This window comes from Hyla sarda, chromosome 2, assembly GCF_029499605.1.
Source record: "Hyla sarda isolate aHylSar1 chromosome 2, aHylSar1.hap1, whole genome shotgun sequence".
NCBI lineage: Eukaryota > Metazoa > Chordata > Amphibia > Anura > Hylidae > Hyla > Hyla sarda.
Window position 1 is genome coordinate 201,192,904 of NC_079190.1, and position 21,343 is coordinate 201,214,246.

The 21,343-nt window shown below is 41.2% G+C and overlaps 1 protein-coding gene and 1 long non-coding RNA gene across 4 annotated transcripts in view; one reads left to right on the forward strand and one right to left on the reverse strand.

Moving 5' to 3' along the window:
- Positions 1-326, forward strand: part of LOC130355692 (uncharacterized) — a 63,570-nt gene extending 63,244 nt beyond the window's left edge. The window contains exon 3 of the long non-coding RNA XR_008888630.1: positions 196-326. This is a non-coding gene — a long non-coding RNA (uncharacterized LOC130355692). The remainder of the gene's footprint in view (positions 1-195) is intronic.
- The window catches only part of DMD (dystrophin), a 2,642,350-nt gene that overhangs the window by 732,291 nt on the left and 1,888,716 nt on the right, over positions 1-21,343 (reverse strand). For all 3 annotated transcript variants that reach the window (XM_056556147.1, XM_056556148.1, XM_056556149.1), the window contains one exon: positions 7,778-7,967. In XM_056556147.1, the coding sequence (XP_056412122.1) occupies positions 7,778-7,967 (190 nt within the window). The remainder of the gene's footprint in view (positions 1-7,777; positions 7,968-21,343) is intronic.

Sequence of the window (21,343 nt, forward strand, 5' to 3'; positions counted from 1 at the left end):
CTACTTTACCGCAGGTGATGGATCATCTTCCCACCACAATATGTTGCAGCATGAGGAAACATTTCATCTTCTCATTTTCAAGAATTAAATTAGGGAAAACTAATTTCTTGCTTCCAGAAGAAAACAATTGACTGGAAATTGTATAATCACTAACTATGACAAATTTATTCAGCATTTTGCTTTTTTTTTTTGCAGTTGGCGCATTGAAGCATTAAACCACAAAATACAGAGAACTGTCAGTGCTTCGCTTTCAGATGAGGATGGGACTTTGAGACAGCCCTGTTTAATAAATTCCATTCATTTTAGTTGGAGCAGACTTGTAATTACAGCAAGATTTGAAATTAAAATCTGTGAAATAAAGTCAACAAATTTCTAAAAATGTTACAGTGATTTGTAACTTAATCATCTAATATATGTGTCCGTGGGATATAATTGTATGAATCAAATGCCTAAGATAGTGTGGAAAGTAAGTGATCGATTTGTGACATAAAACACTACATTATATGTATCATTGCCTTCTGTAGTTTCTTTTGTTATACCGTAAAAATCCATCAACATTAAAGGGACCACATATCCTAAATTATCATACAGTAATAGAAACGTATACACAATTTGCCTGTAAAACGGGTCACAGATAGGACATTTTGTTAGAAATCCAACCATTTTTCATGCTGTATTCTCAAGGTGATAGCTGAGCTGTCCTCATACATGTTCCATTGCCAGCAGATCCCATTGAAATTCCCTATTGATTCCCTTTTGAAATAAGTGACACCAGATATCTGACAGCCACATCTGCCTCTCATCATAAAATAACATTGACCATCGTGACAACAAACATATGGACATCATGGAAGAAGGTTCCTGCTCTGGACCCCATCTTTAAGCATGAGCAGAGAGCTGCAGGGTAAATTCCTACACAGATGTTTCTTCCATTAAAGGGGTACTCCCGTGAAAAACAATTTTTTTTTAAATCAACTGGTGCCAGAAAGTTAAACAGATTTGTAAATTACTTCTATTAAAAAATCTTAATCCTTCCAGTACTTATTAGCTGCTGAATACTAAAGAGGAAATTATTTTCTTTTTGGAACACAGAGCTCTCTGCTGATATCATGACCACAGTGCTCTCTGCTGACATCTCTGTCCATTTTAGGAACTGTCCAGGGCAACATATGTTTGCTATGGGGATTTTCTCCTACTCTGGACAGTTCCTAAAATGGACAGAGATGTCAGCAGAGAGCACTGTGGTCATGATGTCAGCAGAAAGCTCTGTGTTCCAAAAAGAAAATAATTTCCTCTTTAGTATTCAGCAGCTAATACGAACTGGAAGGATTAAGATTTTTTTTAATAGAAGTAATTTACAAATCTGTTTAACTTTCTGGCACCAGTTGATAAAAAAGAAAAAAAAAAGTTTTCCACAGGAGTACCCCTTTAATGTATGCAGCTGATGGATAGAGGTAAAAGAAGCTATAACCAAAGCTAAACACTAGGCAGATGTTGGTTCAGAAATGTGGATAAAGGATAAATTATGGACAAAGGAAAACAGAGCACAGAATACAATAGTAAAAACATGTTACTTTTCTTTAACTTTTCTTTAACCCCTTAAGGACCAAGCCTTTTTCCGTTTTTACATTTTGGTTTTTTCCTCCTTTTCTCCTTAGTAATGACATTAGTCATTTTACCCAAAAATCTTCTGCAAACCCCCCCCAAAAAAATCATTGCACGACAAAATAAAAAAAAAAAAACGCCATTTTGTAGCTTTTGGGGCTTCCGCTTCTACGCAATACATTTTTTGGGTAAAAATTACACCTTGAGGGAGATTCTCAAAGAATTCTGCCCCCCAAAATATAAATTTTGTAACAAAATTTTGTTACGAAAAGCATCGACCACATTTTCAAAGAGCTTTGTGCTGCCGTTTACACTGTTCACGTCAGTTTTGTAAAAGTCGGCGTGTCCACATATATTGTCTGCTTTACATGATATTTTCAAAGGAGTGAGAGTCCAGTTTACATAGTGTAGCTTTTTGATAGTGTAGACATCACAGAATTTTGTGTAGTTTTATTGTTTTTGTTTTTTCTTTTCCATAGTTTTTTTTTATGGGGAAAAGGTAATCAGGTTATTTAAGTAATTATTTAAAAAATGATAAAAAATTTTTTATAATTATTATTGAAAAATGTTATAATAACAATATACATATATATATATATATATATATATTTTTTTTTTTTCTTGGTCATTGCACCTGCACTCACAGAAATGCTCACAGAAATGTTATATTTATATAGTTGCTTGTCCGGGCACTAGTAACCATGGAATATTTAGTGAGATGTTTCCGCCAGAATTTTCTGGGTTCTAAAATTTGGGACAAAAATCGGCAATTTTGTCTCAAAAAATACAAATTTTGGCGCCAAACTCTGCAATTTTGGTGCAAAAAAAATCCAATATGGCTGCAAAAAATTTTTTTTCTTTTGTCTTACTTCCAGAAAAATCTACATATACCATAATTTATATGTTTAAAAATGTCCTCTTCTAACCCTCATAACTTTTTTATTTTTCCATGTATGGGGCAGTATGAAGGCAAATTTTTTTACGCCTTAATACTGCCCCGTATTTTTATTGGTACCATTTTTATATTGATTGGACTTTTTGATCGCTTTTTATGAATTTTTTTGTGGCATAAAAAGTGAACAAAAATACACTATTCTGGACTTTGGAATTATTTTTTATGTGTACGCCATTGTATTTTAATAAAGGGTTTAACCCCTTAAGGATGCAGGGTTTTTCAGTTTTTGCATTTTCATTTTTTCCTCCTTATCTTTAAAAAATCATAACCCTTTAAATTTTCCACCAAAAAATCCATATTATTGCTTATTTTTTGCGTCACCAATTCTACTTTACAGTCACATTAGTCATTTTACCCAAAAATCCACGGCGAAGCTAAAATAAAAATCATTGTGCGACAAAATCGAAGAAAAAACGCCATTTTGTAAGTTTTTGGGGCTTCCGTTTCTACGCAGTACATATTTTGTTAAAAATGACACCTTATTATTATTCTGTAGGTCCATACGATTAAAATGGTACCCTACTTATATAGGTTTCATTTTGTCGTACTTCTGGAAAAAATCATAACTACATTTATATGTGTTACGCCGAGCGCTCCGGGTCCCCGCTCCTCCCCGAAGCGCTCGCAGCGTTCTCTTATTCGCAGCGCTCCGGTCAGACCTGCTGACCGGGTGCGCTGCGATATTGCTCCCAGCCGGGATGCGATTCGCGATGCGGCACGCGCCCGCTCGCGATGCGCATCTCGGCTCCCGTACCTGACCCGTTCCCCGTCTGTGTTGTCCCTGTGCACGCGGCCCCGCTCCTTAGGGCGCGCGCGCGCCGGGTCTCTGCAATTTAAAGGGCCAGTGCACCAATGATGGTGCCTGGCCCAATCTCCCTGATTAGTTTCCACCTGTGCACTCCCTATTTATACCTCACTTCCCCTGCACTCCCTTGCCGGATATTGTTGCCCTTGTGCCAGAGAAAGCCTTTCCTTGAGTGTTCCTAGCCTGTGTTCCAGACCTCCTGCCGTTGCCCCTGACTACGATCCTTGCTGCCTGCCCTGACCTTCTGCTACGTCCGACCTTGCTCTTGCCTTATCCCTTGTACCATGCCTATCTCAGCAGTCAGAGAGGTTGAGCCGTTGCCGGTGGATACGACCTGGTTGCTACCGCCGCTGCAAGACCATCCCGCTTTGCGGCGGGCTCTGGTGAAAACCAGTAGCTACTTAGAACCGGTCCACCGACACGGTCCACGCCAATCCCTCTCTGACACGGAGGATCCACCTCCAGCCTGCCGAATCGTGACAATATGTTTAAAAATGTTATCTTCTGACCCCTATAACCTTTTTATTTTCTCACGTACAGGACGATATGAGGGCTCATTATTTGTGCCATGATCTGAAGTTTTTATCGGTATAATTTTTGTTTTGATCTGACTTTTTGATCACTTTTTATTAATTTTTTAATGGTATAAAAAGTGACCAAAAATACGCTTTTTTGGACTTTGGAATTTTTTTACGTGTACGCCATTGATCGTGCGGTTTAATTAATGATATATGTTTATAGATCGGACATTTACACACCCGGCGATACCACATATGTTTATTTTTATTTTTATTTACACTGTTTTATTTTTTTATGGGAAAAGGGGGGTGATTCAAACTTTTATTAACACTTTTTTTTTAAACTTTTTTTTTGCAATGTTATATCTCCCATAGGGACCTTTAACACTGCACACACTGATCTTTTACACAGATCACTGGCGTGTATTAACACACCTGTGATCAGTGTTATCGGCGCTTGACTGCTCCTGCCTGGAGCAGGCACGGAGCAGTCATTCGTCATTCGGAGACCGAGGAGGCAGGTAAGGGCCCTCCCGTTGTCCTGTAAGCTGTTGGGGACGCCGCAATTTCACCGTGGCAGTCCCGAACAGCCCGACTGAGCAGCTGGGATACTTTCACTTTCGCTTCAGACGTGACGGTCAGCTTTGATCGCCACATCTGAAGGGTTAATACAGTGCATCACCGTGATCAGTGATGTCCTGTATTAGCCGTGGTCCCGGCCATTGATGGCATATCACGGGAGACGGCAGATTACGTAAATATACGTCCTTCGTCGTTAAGGGGTTAATAAAGTGTGTGTGTTTCACTTTTTTTTCTGCTATTTTTTTAAACTTTTTTTTAGGTAGTATTACTACTCCCAGCATGGAACAGACAGTTCCATGAAGGGCATAGTAGTACCTATGCTAAAATTCAAATCTGACCGGGTGTCACTCCTGACACCTGCTGCGATCATCCTGTATAATGTATAGAGGTGGTCGGCTTTCTCGCATTTAGATAGGACGATCGCATCGGGTGTCAGGAGTGACTACCGCTGTAATCTGTCCTCTACTGCTTCAAATATGGAGCACACTCTGCTCAATGCTGGGAGCTGTAGTACCTGCATTAATAGACAGATTGCAGCGGGTGTCATTTCCGACACCCGATGCGATCATCCTGTATAATGTATAGATACAGGCGGGAAGCCGCTCTTCTCTGGTCCCACTGTAGTATGAGTATGTGCCTTATTTATACCTATTATTCATATTTCCCGCAGAGAGCTGTGATTGGCTGGAACCATCTGGCCAATCACAGCTCTCTGTGGGAAATATGAATAAGTGATGTGAATTCTATTCACATCACTGGCCGGCCGGAGTATAGTGCAGCGATGTGAGCGTAGTAGAGAGACGCTCCATCTCTGCAATAGAAAGGACAATTTCATCAGATGTCAGGAGTAGTGTTGAGCGGCATAGGTCATATTCGAATTCGCGAATATTCGCGAATATATGGACGAATATTCGTCATATATTTGCGAATATTCGCATGTTCGTAATATTCTCGTTTTATTTTCGCATATGCGAATATTCACGTATGCGAAAATTAACATATGCAAAAAATTTACATATATAAAAATTAACATAAGTGAAAATTAGCATATGCAAATTTTCGCATATGCCAAAATTCACACACAGTAGTATTAGAGCCTTCTTTACACCACACAAGCTGGAAGCAGAAAGGGGTGATCACTGTGATGTGTACTGTGAAAAAAAAAAAAAAACAATATTCGGAATTACGAATATATAGCGCTATATTCGCGAATATTCGCGAATATGCGATATTCACGAATAAAATTCGCATTGCGAATATTCGCGAGCAACACTAGTCAGGAGTGACACCTGCTGTGATCTATTAGTACAGGTACTACAGCTCTCATCATGGAAATTTTTTTTATACTTTCTTTTTTTAGCAAAGTTATAGGCCCCGTAGGGCACTATAACATGTAGTACATTGATCTTTCATATTGATCAAAGCTATGTCACAGCATAGCATTTATCAGTGTTTCTGCTGCTTTACTGCTCCTGCCTGGATCTCAGGCACAGAGCAGTGATTCGGCAATTGGACGCTGAGGAGGCAGGTAGGGATTCTCCTCACCTCGTGCAAGCTGCTCGGGACCGAGCAATTTCACTGCTGCGGTCTCGAACATCACCACTGAGTTTACCAGCAATGTTTACTTTCGGTTTAGATGCGGCGATCAAGTTTGATCGCTGCGTCTAAAAGGTTAATGCTGGACATTAGCCAAATCAGCGATGTCCAGCATTAGCCATAGGTCCTGGTTGCTTATGATGCACGCTCACCTGCTGAGCGCGAGTCATACCTCAGGAGCCGCAAATGGACATAAATGTACGTCCATTTGAGGCTAGGCATTAAAGTACTATTCTAGAGGAAAAAGAAAAACTTTTAAGGGGTACTCTTGCCCTAAGACATCTTATCCTCTATCCAAATGATAGGGGATAAGATGTCTGATCTTTGGGGATTGCTGGGGACCCCCGCAATTTCTCATGCAGACACCCATCTGTGGCAGCTGCACAGAGCGATGTTTGCTCCGTGTCTGAAGGGACACATCTCTGCCCCTTGTGATGTCATGACTCCACCCCCTTGTGAAGTCACGCCCTGCCCCCTCAATGAAAGTCTATGACATTGAGTGGGCGGGGCATGATGTCACAAGGGGCGAAGTCATGATGTCACGAAACTCCGGCCCCGTAGTTGTGACCCTTCAGACACGGAGTGATCATCGCTTTGTGCAGCTGCCACAGGTGGGTGTCTGCATGAGACATTGTGAGGGTCCCCAGCGGTAGGACTCCCGCAATCAGACATCTTATCCCCTATCGTTTGGATAGCGGATAAGATGTCTTAGGGCCGAAGTACCCCTTTAAAATGAATTCAAGTTTTTATTAGTATCATTTCGGAGTGCATGTAATTTTTGACTCATTTTTAAATTTGGTAGGGAGGGGGATAAAAACACAAAATTCACTATTTTTTTTTGCGCTATTAATGTGAAAGTTATACAAAAGATACAGTTAGTTTATAATATAACACTTTTTAATTAGAAAAGAGGTATATTTTACTCCCTGACCAGGCCTGTCTGACTCTTGATACCCTGTACACTTAGCCCAATGTAGGGACTGTTGTTAAGTTATGGGCCCTGTTTAGGGTGGATCATCAAAGTTGGTAGGGACAGTGGTTTGGGGTAAGCTCAGAACTGCACTGATTCCTACCAGACGTGACATCTGTGTAAAAGATACCCAATGCAGATCTATTTGCGTCTGCAATGGTAATCCAACTGCACCACATGATCTTGTCACTGGTTCCTAATGTCCAGATAGGGGGAGCCAGACTCTCTTAGATGTCCCTGTTTCTATGGACTGTTGCTTCTAAGGAGTTTTACTGCCCTTTATCTGAGATCCCAGCATATGCGCACCTGCTTCCTTCGAGTGGATTAACTAGGCAGTACCTGTTTATTACCTATTTGTCATGATCAGGTAACTAGCATCCACCCATGATAGTTATGTGTCATTTGTTGATAATGGGTTAAAGCTGCAATTTTGCAAAACATCTAAAATAATAAAGCTTTTTCTGTAGGAAGAGAACACAATTTTCTGCTGTTTGCCTGACGACTGACCTTTGTTACTATGCTCCATAACTTTCTTTCTCCTTACATTATTGTTTAGCTAGATTTAACTTTTATTATACAATCAAATAGAAATAAAAAATTCCTAAGGCCATGCACTGTAGTTACGGAATGAAATATATTTTCATAGCAGTTACAAGAAAAATCAGATTTTACCAAATGTAGAATTGTCTATGTGAATTATAACAATTATTAATATGGAGTAGAGAAGCACATTGTAATCTTCATACCTGCCATTGCGTCATCAACTCTTGAAGGCCTTGTGGATCTTCCAGGATCCCATCCTTATGTTTTGCATCCTGCAGGACATTTGCCATAGCCTCAGATTCTGTGAGCCATGAAAGAAACTTTTCCAAATCTAAGTAAAATTGTTGCAACAGTCGTAAAGCCGCTTCCAGTGCACCATCACGGTCATTGACCCTGTAAGAAGATGTAAGATATGACATGACATGTTTCTGCATATTTTTTAATTCATTAATATGTTTTACTTTTTTGGCCAAGATAAAGGGGTAAGCAATAGTAATGAGACTATTTAAGTACATACAGATTTTCCAATACCAAACCTGTGCTACATTCTATTGGTGTTTACTGCTTAGGCCTTATTGGTGAGAACTAGAGATGAGCAAATTGTTGAAAAATTCGATTCGGTCGATTCACTGAATTTACAGAAAAAAATGTGGTTTGGTCCAAATTTATTTGCAGCAAATCTCTATTAAAAATGACTATTTCTGGCCTACAGAGAGCCTCAACAGGGGTGTAGAACACTTTGCCTTGCTGTAACACACATAGGGTGTGTGCTGGGTTAGTGAAATAATAATGTTATTCAGTATGACATGCAGATAAAGGCATCACAATTAGAATCACAGTCGCACAATGACACAGCCTGGAGGTGGCATCAGTATGAGAAGACCATGTAGTGCCTGAATGACACAGCGTGGAGGTGGCGGCAGCAAGTGCAGACCATATAGTGGCTGAATGACACAGCCTGGAGGTGGCGGCAGCATGAGGAGACCATATCGTGGCTGAATGACACAGCGTGGAGTTGGCGGCAGCATGAGGAGACCATATAGTGGCTGAATGACGCAGCCTGGAGTTGGCGGCAGCATGAGGAGACCATATAATGGCTGAATGACACAGCCTGGAGTTAACGGCAGCATGAGGAGACCATATAGTGGTTGAATGACACAGCCTTGAGTTTTCAGCAGCATGAGGAGACCATATAGTTGCAGAATGAGACAGCCTGGAGGTGGCATCAGCAGCATCAGGAGTCCTGAAAGTGACCCGGTGACATAATGGGGCGGTTGGTGGCAATACCAGTACCCAGTGACGAAGGAAAAATTTAACTTTTAATAATATTCTTAGTATAAAATATATGTACCCCAATTTTTTTTTAAATCAAACAAAAGGAAAGGTGTGCAAAAAACACCATGTGCCACCTACACCATCAAATATTGATGTGATGCAAAGACCTCTAAAAGGATAAAGGGAACAACGTATTGTCCATTGTAGCAAATGGGGGTTAAAACCTTCCCCTGTAAGGCCCTACTCTCGTCCTATTAATTCCCTTCTTGGAAAGTGTTACTCGCCCTAAAAAGGGCGGCCCCACACAGGAAACTCTCCCTATTTCCACCTAAAAACCCTGTGAAATGGCAGTGTTTGTAGGTGGAAATAGGGAGAGGTTCCTGTGTTGGGCTGCCCTTTTTGGGCGAGTAACACTTGCCAAGAAGGGAATTAAAAATGCGAGAGTAGGGCCTTACAGGGGAATATTTTACCCCCCCCCCCACCAGTTACAATGAATCATACATTGTTCCCTTTCACTTTTTTTTAGGTCTTTGCATAACATCAATACTTGGTGGTGTAGGTGGCACATGGTGTTTTTTGCACACCTTTCCTTTTGTTTGATTCAAAAAACATTTTGGGTGCATATATTCTATTCTAAGAAAAGTTAAGTTTTAGCTAATGCATATCCTCAATACTTACTTGTGCTCTGATACTGAGAAATATCTGTAACTGGGGATAAGCACCTTAAATATGTTAAGCACTATCCATATTTGTGAAGTGTTGGTGTGGCACCATGGTCAATCTACTCTGAGGCATCAGGCATTGGTGGGTGGAAATTCTGGCTGATCTATGCCTGATTCATCTTCACAAAGGTCAGTCTCTTGATTTTTCATTTACAGACGAGTTCTCCTTTAGGTTACTATGGCCGGGCAGGACAGCTTTTCCAGGGCCCAACTTTTCAAGTTTGGCTGCCCAGAATTGCAGCGGATCTTTAAGATGTGTTGGCATGTTCATATCAAGGTATGCCACAACCTGCTGGTTCAGGTCCTGCTCCAGGTTTACCTGCTGCTGATGAGTTGCTTCACTATACGGGTGAAGAAAGCTACTCATCAGCGTCAGTTTGTCCACCCTTTCAGTGGGTGTAAAAAAGTCCCCCATTTTGTGCCGGTAGCGAGGGTCCAATAAGGTGGAGAGCAGAAGTCATCCTGCTGCCGAATGGTGACAATTCGGCGGTCACTACACAAGCGAGCATGCTTCGTGCCATTTGTGCAAGTGACTTGGAGGGACTCCCTGCCTCTATCTCATACTGCCACGGTGTGTCTGGGTCCTCTTTCTTGCCTTCCTCATAACCCTCTAGCTCCTCAAGCTGCTCCTGCTCCTCCTATCCTGTCAGATGACTAGAAAACTGCCCATCCCGTATAACCTAAAGTGTACTCCACTGTGCCTCTCCCCCTCCTCCTCCAGTTCAGCCCCCACAGGGCTCATGTGGCCGTGAGATGTAGGCGCCACGTCTCCAGTGCCCTTATCAGTCATAGTTTCCAACACGTGTTGTAGTAAATGAAGCAGTGAAATTACGTTGTTCCTCCTGTAATCCTGGTGACTGACTAATAATGTGGCTTCCTCAAAGGGCCTGAGCAAATGGCAGGTGTCACATATGAGCTGCCACTGGTTGACATTGAAGTTACACAGGGGAGTCCCCCTATCCACTTGGATCCTCAAGAAATCGGGTATGGCTTTTCTCTGTTTGTATAGTCGGTCCAACATATGGATGGTGGAATTCCAACATGTGGAAACAAATCAGACTCTGCCGCTCTGATGCTGCAGCTCAAGGAGGGTGTGATGTGCGGTGTATGAGTGGCTGAAGTGCATGCAAAGTTTACTTCCCATTGTTAGGATGTCTTGCAGATGGCGAGAACACTTGAGGAACTGCTTCAAAGCCAGACTGAGCACATGTGACATGCAGTGCGCATGGCTCAGCCTTCCTTACTTGTCGCAGCGCAGACAAGATGTCGTTGTCGGTCACCATAGTTCCCATTTCCAGTTTTCGTGGAATAAGCCATGATTCGATATCTTGATGAATAACTTTTAGCAGTTCCTCCCCTTTGTGACTCAGTTCACGAAGGCATACCATGTGAAGAACAGCGTGACACTGCTGTGCTCTGCACACATGGTATGCTGGAGGGGCACTGAGACTTGTCTGTGCAGTGGAGGCTGAGGACACGGTGGAGGATGAGGAAGCAGAGTTGCACACGGTCACAGGACCAACAGCCTTAGAGCGTGGAGGCGGAAGTGGCGTGACCTGTCCAAATTGATGTTGTGGCTATACAGCTCCAAATGTCGGCACTGCCATGCACTTTGGTACACACTTACAGGCTCAAGGGCTGGCCCACCTTCTGTTTCACAAAATTGTGCAGGACTGGTACTGCCTTCTTCGCATAAAAATGACAGCTTGGGACTCTCTACCTTGGCTTGGCATAGGCCCTCAGTTCTCTGAAAGGTGCAGAGTCCACCACTTGAAAAGGGAGGGACTGCAGCACCAGCAATTTGGACAGGAGCACATTCAGCTTCTGTGCCGTTGGATGAGTGGGCACATACTGTTGTCTCTTGGACATGGTTTTGCCAATGGATTGCTGGCGGAGTGACTGACTCGAAGTAGGAGGAGCAGGAGCATCTGGAGTGACAGAATGTGGGTATGACACACAGCTCCCTTCGACTGAGGTGGTGGAGCCTTAGCTGGATGAAACAAGGAGAAGCGTGCTACTGGGTGATGCAGCAGGCTGGACCACCACATCAGAGCCACAGTTCTCCCAGGCCGCTTTATGGTAACGCTGCATATATTGACGCAGGGCCGTGGTGCCACCATTGGGACCCTGGCCACGCTTCACCTTCTGCCAACACATCTTGCATGTGGCCAGGTTAACATCTTCCGGATGCTTGATGAAAAACTGCCACACCGCTGAGTAGCTGATTTGCCCACCAACAGTCCGCACTGATTGACTGCTACTGCCGCCAACTCCAGGAACCCCTGTTCCACTACCTCCCGGGAAGGTAGGCTGCCACAAAGCAGGTGGTCTACCCCGGGCAAATCTTGCTCCAGAATTTCCAATTCTGCCACCATGCTGACTGCCAACCATGCTACCACCTTGCTGGCACAGCTTCTTCCTCACGGGCAACCTGCAACCCTCCTCTCCTGATGATGTTGAAGCCCCTTCTGCACCCAGCTTCCAAGTGTGATCGGCTTCATCATCATCGAGTTGTGTCTACACGTCACTGATGTCCTCCTCAGGTTCCTCAACACTTCTGTGGGGGAGGGAACAGCATAGGACAGAGGCAATCGGAGGACAGGGACTGCTCCTTGGCCATGCCAACTGAGGGTTGTGTCTGAGGAGCCCACCGACTGTAAAATGGGGGTGTCAGATGTCACTTGTCATGAAGTGGATAAGCGTGTCAACCAATCGATGAGGGCAGATGGGTTGCTGGTCGAGATACGACCGCTAGCTCATACCGGGAGCTTAGGCCTCTCGCTGCGACCCCTGCTGCCACTCGCCCCTAGTCTGCTGTGACCTCTGCCTGATGAATTTAGGCCTCTGCCACTCCTCTGTGCATGTCCTGGCACTTCTCTGCCTGACTTATTAAGTGCGTATATTAGGGGAGTACAATACGCTCCACTACGCTTAAAACAGTATTTGTCTACAACACAAGCAGGTGTGTACTTTTGGCTGGCCTTTCACAGTATCTAGGCCCTTAAGATATTAACCGGAACAAAATGGTACACCACTTAGATGTATGCACAGGTTATACTTAATAGAGGACAATATGCTCTTAGTGCTCTGCTCACCCTAACTGGCTGGTTACTACTAGCTTTTCAGTTGTTGTACACACCAGTGCTGCATCCCACAGTGACTGTGTACTACACCCAAAATTGCACTCTCTCTCTCAATCTTACTCCCTTCCCTTTCAGTGCTTCTAGGCTGAATTTGAGCTTGAGCTGAATCGCTGCTGTAAAAAAGCTTTTCTGTGCAACACACTGCTCTCTGTCCCTCTCTGCAATATAACGCTGATGTGACTGGGAGGTGAATCGCTGCTGTAAAAAGACTTTTCTGTGCAACACACACTGCTGTCTGTCCCTTTTTCTCTGTAATAGAACACTGATGTGACTGGCCACAAGATGGCTGCCGATTATATAGGGCTGTGACATCACAGGGATGACTGGCTGCTGATTCAGGGTCATCCCGCCGACCCTTGTTCCCGCCTTCCCAGGATTCCTTGCCCCATGTCCTAACATGTGGATGAGCCATTTTAGATGTACTGGAGCCTGGACCGCACTAAATGGAGTTTAATGAAACGATTAGTGCGATTGAATGACAGCAATATTCGCATTTGTTACAAATAGAATTTTTCCTGAAATTCATAACAAATTGGGATTTGTCAGATTCGATTTGCTCATCCCTAGTTAAAACTAAAATGTCTTGCTAGCTGTACCTAAAGGAGTATTAGAGTGACAAACATTTATCATTTATATGCATACTTATATCTATCCCAATAATATATACCATATATTAGTGTTGGTCTGACCACACCCTAACAGCTGGATAGACAGATGATGACTGTCCTTTCATGTTTGAAACATCCTATTACGAATTAGGACCCTAGAGTCCAGCAAAAAAAAAAAAAGAGATCTGTGGATCAGTTACAGTGTAAGTCCAGCTTAGAATAGAAAAAAAACTTGTTATCCAATGAACAAGTTATAAGTCAAGATTTGTGCTTGTTCTAATGTAGTAGGGTTAACAGTATTCCGAGAATGGTGAGATCGACAACCAGTAATAGGGGATCCCGTGGGCATAAAACTTGTCTCTGAAGGGGTCAGAGGATATCAGGAATTGTTGTGATGAAAAGGTAGAGCATAGTCAAGATAATTGTAGTTGAATGTAATGCTGATCCAAACACACAACTTCCTGTTCCAGGACATAAGTATTCTAGTTGGCAAAAGAAAAACACTCCAGTGGTCAAACACTGTAGAAAAACACTGCATTGTCATGGTCTAGATTTCTGTTGCTCCATAATGAAGGAGGGTCAGAATTTGGCACAAGTAGCATAGGCACTTTCTCTTAGGCGCCAATAGTTCAGGCTGGTGGAGGTGGCATAATGTTGGTTGAGTAATGTTTCCTTGGAACACCCTGGGTACCCTAATACCTGTGGATGGATATTTGATCAATATATCTATATAATGTTACCAACAAAATTAATTTCTTCATTGAAGATGTTTACCCTAGAGTCAACAGGACCATGCAACATGCTGTATAGTTATAGATAGTTTCCAGGACATGACAGGTTAATTTCTTTCATTGCTTCTAGATCTTTAAAGGGATATATAAAGGGGAACACCAGCACTGATAGCGTGTCGACCACCGCTTTGTGCAGTGCCCACTCAGTGCATGGTGATTGTCAGGGCTCCAGGAGGTCACGGGGGGTCCCAGTGGTTGGACAGCATCACCCACCCACTTTCCACCCCACCCCAGCAATCAGACACTTATCTTATAATTATAACACTTCAGTACTGGAGTTCCCCTTTCATACTAGAAAATTCAAAATGTTTTCACTGTTTATTACATTAGATATAGTTTTAAAGATGTAGACATCTTAATCGCAATAATGCAAAGCGCCCATGGAGAAGAATGCAAGAAAACGTATCCCCTATCTAAATGATAGGGGATACATTTCAGATCGCTACGGGTCCGACAGCTGGGACCCCCTGCGGTCTCCTGCACAGGGCCCCTGCTCTCCTTGGGAACGGAGCATGTTGACCCCCCCCCCCATGTATCTCTAAGGGAGAAGCGGAGATAGCTGAAAGGCTCTCCATAAAGATACATGGAGGGGGAGTGTTGGCCGCTGCTTCGTGTGGGTGGGGGAGCATCACATCCCCTTCCCGAGGAGAACCAGGGTCCTGTGCAGGAGATCGGACCACTGCGATTTAAAACTTATCCCCTATACTTTGGATGGGGATAAGTTTTCTTGCATAATATATCTCCTTTAACCTAATGTGTTAGGATATTCTGTTGCATCAGAAATTATTAGTATTGGTATTATTATTATTATTATCATTAATAATTACATTATTAATTGTAGTTATAGTGCCCTTGGTACCAGTAACTGAGGAGTAATGTTAAAACTAGGTTTGTGCAATGTGTTAGGATAATTTATCTCAACTTCAGGACTGCAGTAAAAATATCTTAATGCATCAGGGATCAAGACGACATTGGCTACATCCATATATTCTTCCTAGCACATAGCTTTATAACAAGTGTTTCACAATGATCAGCTTAACATATGCCTTTTAACACTGTTTATTACTATAATTGCACAAAGTAGGTTTGTTAATGAATACCCTCCTGCTCATTTCCAACTAATTCAATGTGCGGACCATTTAAAATGTAAGGAAAGGGAAACAGCATGTTGCAAAAGGCTTATCTATTCCATTAAAATAGAAGCATGTGTGTTCTGAATTTTTCAGCTGTCATTTTACGATATTTTGCCATGTGATAAGCTATACATCAGAACTAGATTGCAATGCTTAATTAAAATCACTTAGCTACAATGTAAACTTGTGGATTACAAAGTGAGTTAAATGTAATTAAAACTGATTATCGAAATAATTGGATTTCAAAGCCACTAATTTCTTTTGCATTTAACAGCAGAAGTGACAAAATATAATCAGCACCAAATACTGTGAACAACAGATAATATTACAGCACATGAGTTGTGACAGATAATGTAGGGGATTAGAAAATATCTACATTTCTGGCAAGGTTTCCAAAACCAATACATTCATAACGGGCAGAGCCTCCTTCTGTTTGTTTGTGTTTTGAATGTATTCTTACATTTGACTGTCGTTTCTTTTTTGTTTATTAATATACATACATACGAAACATTCTTAGATGATGTTTTTTTTTCATTTATTTTAATATTATTTTCTTCAGCGCATGCACAAATATGGCCAGCTGTGCTGAATCAAACATATCATTTTGGACAGGGAAATGATTGCATTGGTATCCTACTTGCCAATTTCAAAACCACCTAGGAGAACCAACATAATAGAACATTAAATACAAAAGCTTGCAGAATCATTTGAAACATTAAAATTACATTTATTCTAATTAAGTTTACTTGATGCTTTGTCATTATATTCCAGGAATGGACCGTGGCATGTAAAAAGATTGGGCTTAACCGGACAATTATCTCATTATTCCTACTGCGAGGAAGAGAAAAAACTAAAGGTAATTATGCCGTCTCATCTGACAAAATAGCAGGACGCTTAAGTAAATTGGCTTGTGCATTTGAATATTTCGGAAATGCCTTTTTTTGTTTTTGTAAGCAGTATCATAGACCTAAATGCCTGATGAAGCAGATAATCTGTGAAACGCGTTGCATGATGGGTGATTAAAGTTGTTTTACCCTACGAGTATGTCCAGTGCCCATTGATATCCGCCACCCTCCTGGAGGCTCCTTGGTTTTGTGTACATTTACCCTGAGGTGGATCGGCTGCCGGCATACACGACTACAAGCTACTTTCCATTGTTACACTTGGCGAGTGTAACCTCCTGGGTGAGCATTGTTCCTATCTTTGTTCACCCGTGTATCATTAAGTGGTAATGCGCTACGGAGCGCCCTCTCTGTTCTTTTGCTGTTTATAGACCTAAATGGACACTGTCGTAGAAAAGCTTTGGATTTGTCATAGAGCCAAATCAAAAGTTTTGAGCGGTCAAGGTCTGAGTATCTAGACCCTGATCGATCATGAGAATGAGGCGGTGGAGGTGCACGCTTTCCTAGGTCTGTGTCATGTGACCCAGTGCAGACAAATAATGTAAGTCTATAGGGCTGTCAAGGTCTCATAGACACAGAGTGGTTGCATGCTTCTCTTCCTGCTTGATCTTGTCATTGGTTGTGGTGTAAACACTAAGACCCCGACCAACTTTTAACATTTCCCTAGGAAATTTCAAAGGTTTTTTCTATTGATAGGTGTGGTGTCCCAGCACCAAAGGCTGTCCTGTGGGCTAAATATTCCCTTGGGCACCCTTGCTGACTGTTTACTGGGCCCACTGTCTTATTGTTAAACCTTGTTGTATTGTATCCTAATGTCATGTCATGTTCTGTCTCATCCTCAGACAGTGTATCTTAACGTTGCCCTGGTGTCACAAAGTGATATCTAACCACCCTGACTCACATACCACATCTGTCCATTGCCTGTGGCAACACACATCAATCCCCAACACCACATAGGTACCCATTAAAAATAAAAGAGATGCAAGGTTGCAATGTGACTTGCAGGCTTAGAAAGTATACTAAATTATTATTTGTTATATTTAATGTAATGTAATATAATATGCAGAGAAAAACAAATGTCAATTTAATGTCTATGGAACTTGGATTATGTGGATTAGTGAAAAAAACTAACTTTTGTGTCATATTATTCCATGGAGATACTGCATAGAAAAAGATTAAAAATATGCCCAAGATTCATCTGTTTACTGAGGCATTTTATTAATGCACATCCATTTGTCAAATACGCCATGCCTGTCTTCCGCCATTCAGGCTGTTCATATTATATTTTTATCTCTTGCTTCAGTTTCCTTTATCATTTTAATCCTTTGCTCTCTTGTGTAATTGTGAAGAGCTTTGAGTCCCGTCAGCAGTAAAGTATTTTTTATGTTATTATTCTTAGGTTTCTCACATGCAGATACTGTTACTATTTATCTTGTTTTTTAAAATCATGTTTGCAGAGGATTTTAAATCTTGTTTTAATCCTGATGGGTATAGAAGTGCTTCACCCCTTTATAAGCATATCAATAATTTATGGTGGTCAAAAATACCTATAGAGAACACTTATTTTATAGTATACAGTACATTTTATGTGTTTTACATTGACACACACATATGTCGTTTATAAATGGGATTACACATTATTTAGATGATTTAGAGAAGAAGTAACTGAAGCAGAAGACTAATTCAGTGTGCTATACTCTGATATATCAAGATGATCTGCATTAGCTTATACATATTCTCAATAGGGATTATACTACCTAAAGCAATATACAGTAGTGTCAATGCCATACCTGTGCTCTCAAGGTTAAGATGATTGCTTTTGCCATGTATTGGCATATTATGGGATTCTCTACAACACTGCCAAGCATATACTAGACATAGACTAGAGTTGCACAGTGTATGCATGCTAATGCATGTTATACTATCTTTTTTGTCAATACTCCTGTTGACTTTGGTTTACGTAGGAATGCTGACATTGCTCAGCTTGTACGCACTGTTCAAGGAGCCATATAGCTAAATATTACTTTTTAGCTACAAATTCAGCATCCTTCTATATATACAGCTCTAAAGGGGGTTCATTTTTCTGTTAGTCGTACAAACAGATGGGCACCACTGGCAGAAGACAACTGAGTGCAAACCATGCATATAATTGACCATACTGTAACTTCACAAGAAAAACAGCACATGCATAAATAGGTTACACATCATTAATCCTTTATTTAACATAGAAATAGCCTACATGAATGAAGCAACAAGAAACACACTATACAATAAATGACTGGAAAGTCAGAAAAACCTGTAAAAACCTACACACAACTCCATACCATGTTCATTCCGTAAAAGTCCAGGCTTATAAACAAACTTTACCAAAAGTCCTTTAGTAGCTGTAGTCTGCTAGCGATACCAAACTATTCCTTCATATATACACACACACACACACACACATATATATATATATATATATATATATATATATATATATATATATATATAATAGTGCTTAATTACATCCAACATAATTATATTACATCCAATACAATGAGTACCATACACTACCAGTGACAATCAATTCCAAAAACTTTCAAAATGTTTATATTACAATAACCCCCCAAAACATAATAAATTAGAAATTCACAATATTCCTAAATGTTCATCATGCATAAAACTATCTCTGTCAATTATTGAACCCAGAAATTTGTATTTCTAGTACTCTGTTAACCATTTGATACTGCATTATTATTTAAATCCTATTGTGTTCTTGTCTGATTCCATGTGCAATGCAATTTTTTGTAGTGCTGGGACCGGTCCGGGGGTGTTATACATGTTTTTATTTTGGACTTTTGTGCATGTTATTAGTTTTTATACCTTTACAGTCATTTATTGCATAGTGTGCTATGTTGCTTCATAGTGTGCCATGTTGCCCCCCATGATGGTCAGAATGGACTTGTGCATGGAGAGCAGGGTTTACACGCCCCCTCCATGCATTGTAAGGTTGGGTTCATGCTAGCGTAAGATGGATTATCTATTGCCTCCATATTACAGCTGCAAGTCCTGGCCTGACAATGGGTCTGATGACGCAAACTGACAGCTGTCAGTTCAAGCAATCAGACCTGGAGTCAGTTTGGAAATTGCAGCTGTAATATGGATGCAGAACAATCTATATTATGCTAGTGTAAACTCAGAAAAAAATGCAACCCAAAAAAACCGAGGCGGCCTGTAGGGCTTGCCAGACAATAAGAATTACCATACTTAAAGATGCTTCATCTACAACAGCAATAAATGCAGGGAATCTAAAGAAAACTAGAGATGCCATGTGACATCTAAACGAAAGAACATTTATTTTAAATAAAACGTTTTGTGTGGAAAAAAAATATGTAAAAATACTATATTACATTTAAGAACACATTGACTTGTCCTTAAATATGGTAAAATTAACCTACTTTCTGGTAAAATTATCCTCTATTTCAGAGTCCAGCAGGCTTTTTTTTTATAATTTTGTTTTTACATTTTATTTTTAGCTTACACTTCTTAACCCCTTCCCGGAGAATGCATAAACAGTGCGTTATGCTGCTAGTATGCGCATCCCGCCATTTATATAAGGCATTCGCACAGGTTAACAGGCAGAAGTCCCGCTGTTACCAGCAGTAGACAACTTCTGCCTGGCATACCAGGACCATCTGGTGGGGGGGGGGGGGGGGGAGTTCAGAGACCACTGTGTAGTGGAGTCCAAACTGTAGCCCTCCAGATGTTGCAAAACTACAATTCAAAGCATGCTGAGAACATCTGGAGGGCTACAGTTCTCAGCAAAATTCACTCTCCAAAATGCCATTGTTGCTCTTGTCCTTAACCCCTTAAGGACCAGGGGTTTTTCCATTTTTGCACTTTCGTTTTTTCTTCCTTACCTTTAAAAAATCATAACTCTTTCAATTTTGCACCAAAAAATCCATATTATGGCTTATTTTTTGCGCCACCAATTCTACTTTGCAAAGACATTTTACCCAAAAATATATGGCGAAACAGAAAAAAATATCATTGTGAGACAAAATTGGAAAAAAAAAACTTGCTAATTTGTAACTTTTTGCGGCTTCTGTTTCTACGCAGTACATTTTTCGGTAAGAATGACACATTCTCTTTATTCTGTAGGTCCATAAGATGAAAATGATACCCCACTTATATAGGTTTGATTTTGTCGTACTTCTGAAAAAATCATAACTACATGCAGGAAAATGTATAAGTTTAAAATTGACATTTTCTGACCCCTTTTTTTTATTTTACCGAGTATGGGGCGGTTTGAGGGCTCCGTGATCTGAAGTTTTTGCGCCGTGATCTGAAGTTTTTGTATTGATCGGACTTGTTGATCGCTTTTTATTCATTTTTTCATGATATAAAAAGTGACAAAAAATGCACTATTTTGGACTTTTGAATTTTTTTGCGCGTACGGCATTGACCGTGCGGTTTAATTAACAATATATTTTTATAATTCGGACATTTCCGCAGGCATCGATACCACATATGTTTATTTTTATATTTATTTACACAGTTTTTTTTTCTTAAATGTGAAAAGGGGGGTGATTCAAACTTTTATTAGGGGAGGTGTTAAATGATCTTTATTCACTTTTTTTTCACTTTTTTTTTTGCAATGTTATAGCTCCCATAGGGACCTATAACACTGCACACACTGATCTTTCACATTGATCACTGGTTTCTCATAGGAAACCACTGATCAATGATTCTGCCGCTTGACTGCTCATGCCCGGATCTCAGGCACTGAGCAGTCATTCGGAGATCGGACACCAGGAGGCAAGGTAGGAGACCCTCCTCGTGTCCCACAGCTGTTCGGGATGCCGCGATTTCGCCGCGGACATCCCGAACAGCCCCCTGAGCTAACCGGCATGGTTTTACTTTCACTTTAGACGCGGCGTTCAACTTTGCGATCATTGCCGCGCGCTATTAGCCAGGGGTCCTGGCCATTGTTAGAGGCCGGGCCCGACCCGCTATGACGCGGGGCCACGTGGTGGCCCCGCATTAGAGAAAGGGAAAGAACTCAGGACGTACCGGTACGTCCTTGGTCCTTAACAGGTTAAGGTGAAAATGGGTTTGGTACTTAATGGTTTAAAATGAGAAATAGAGATAGAGAGGAGGAAACTACAGGGAGGCAGTACTATCTATTTCCACATTATAATGCTTTACACCAT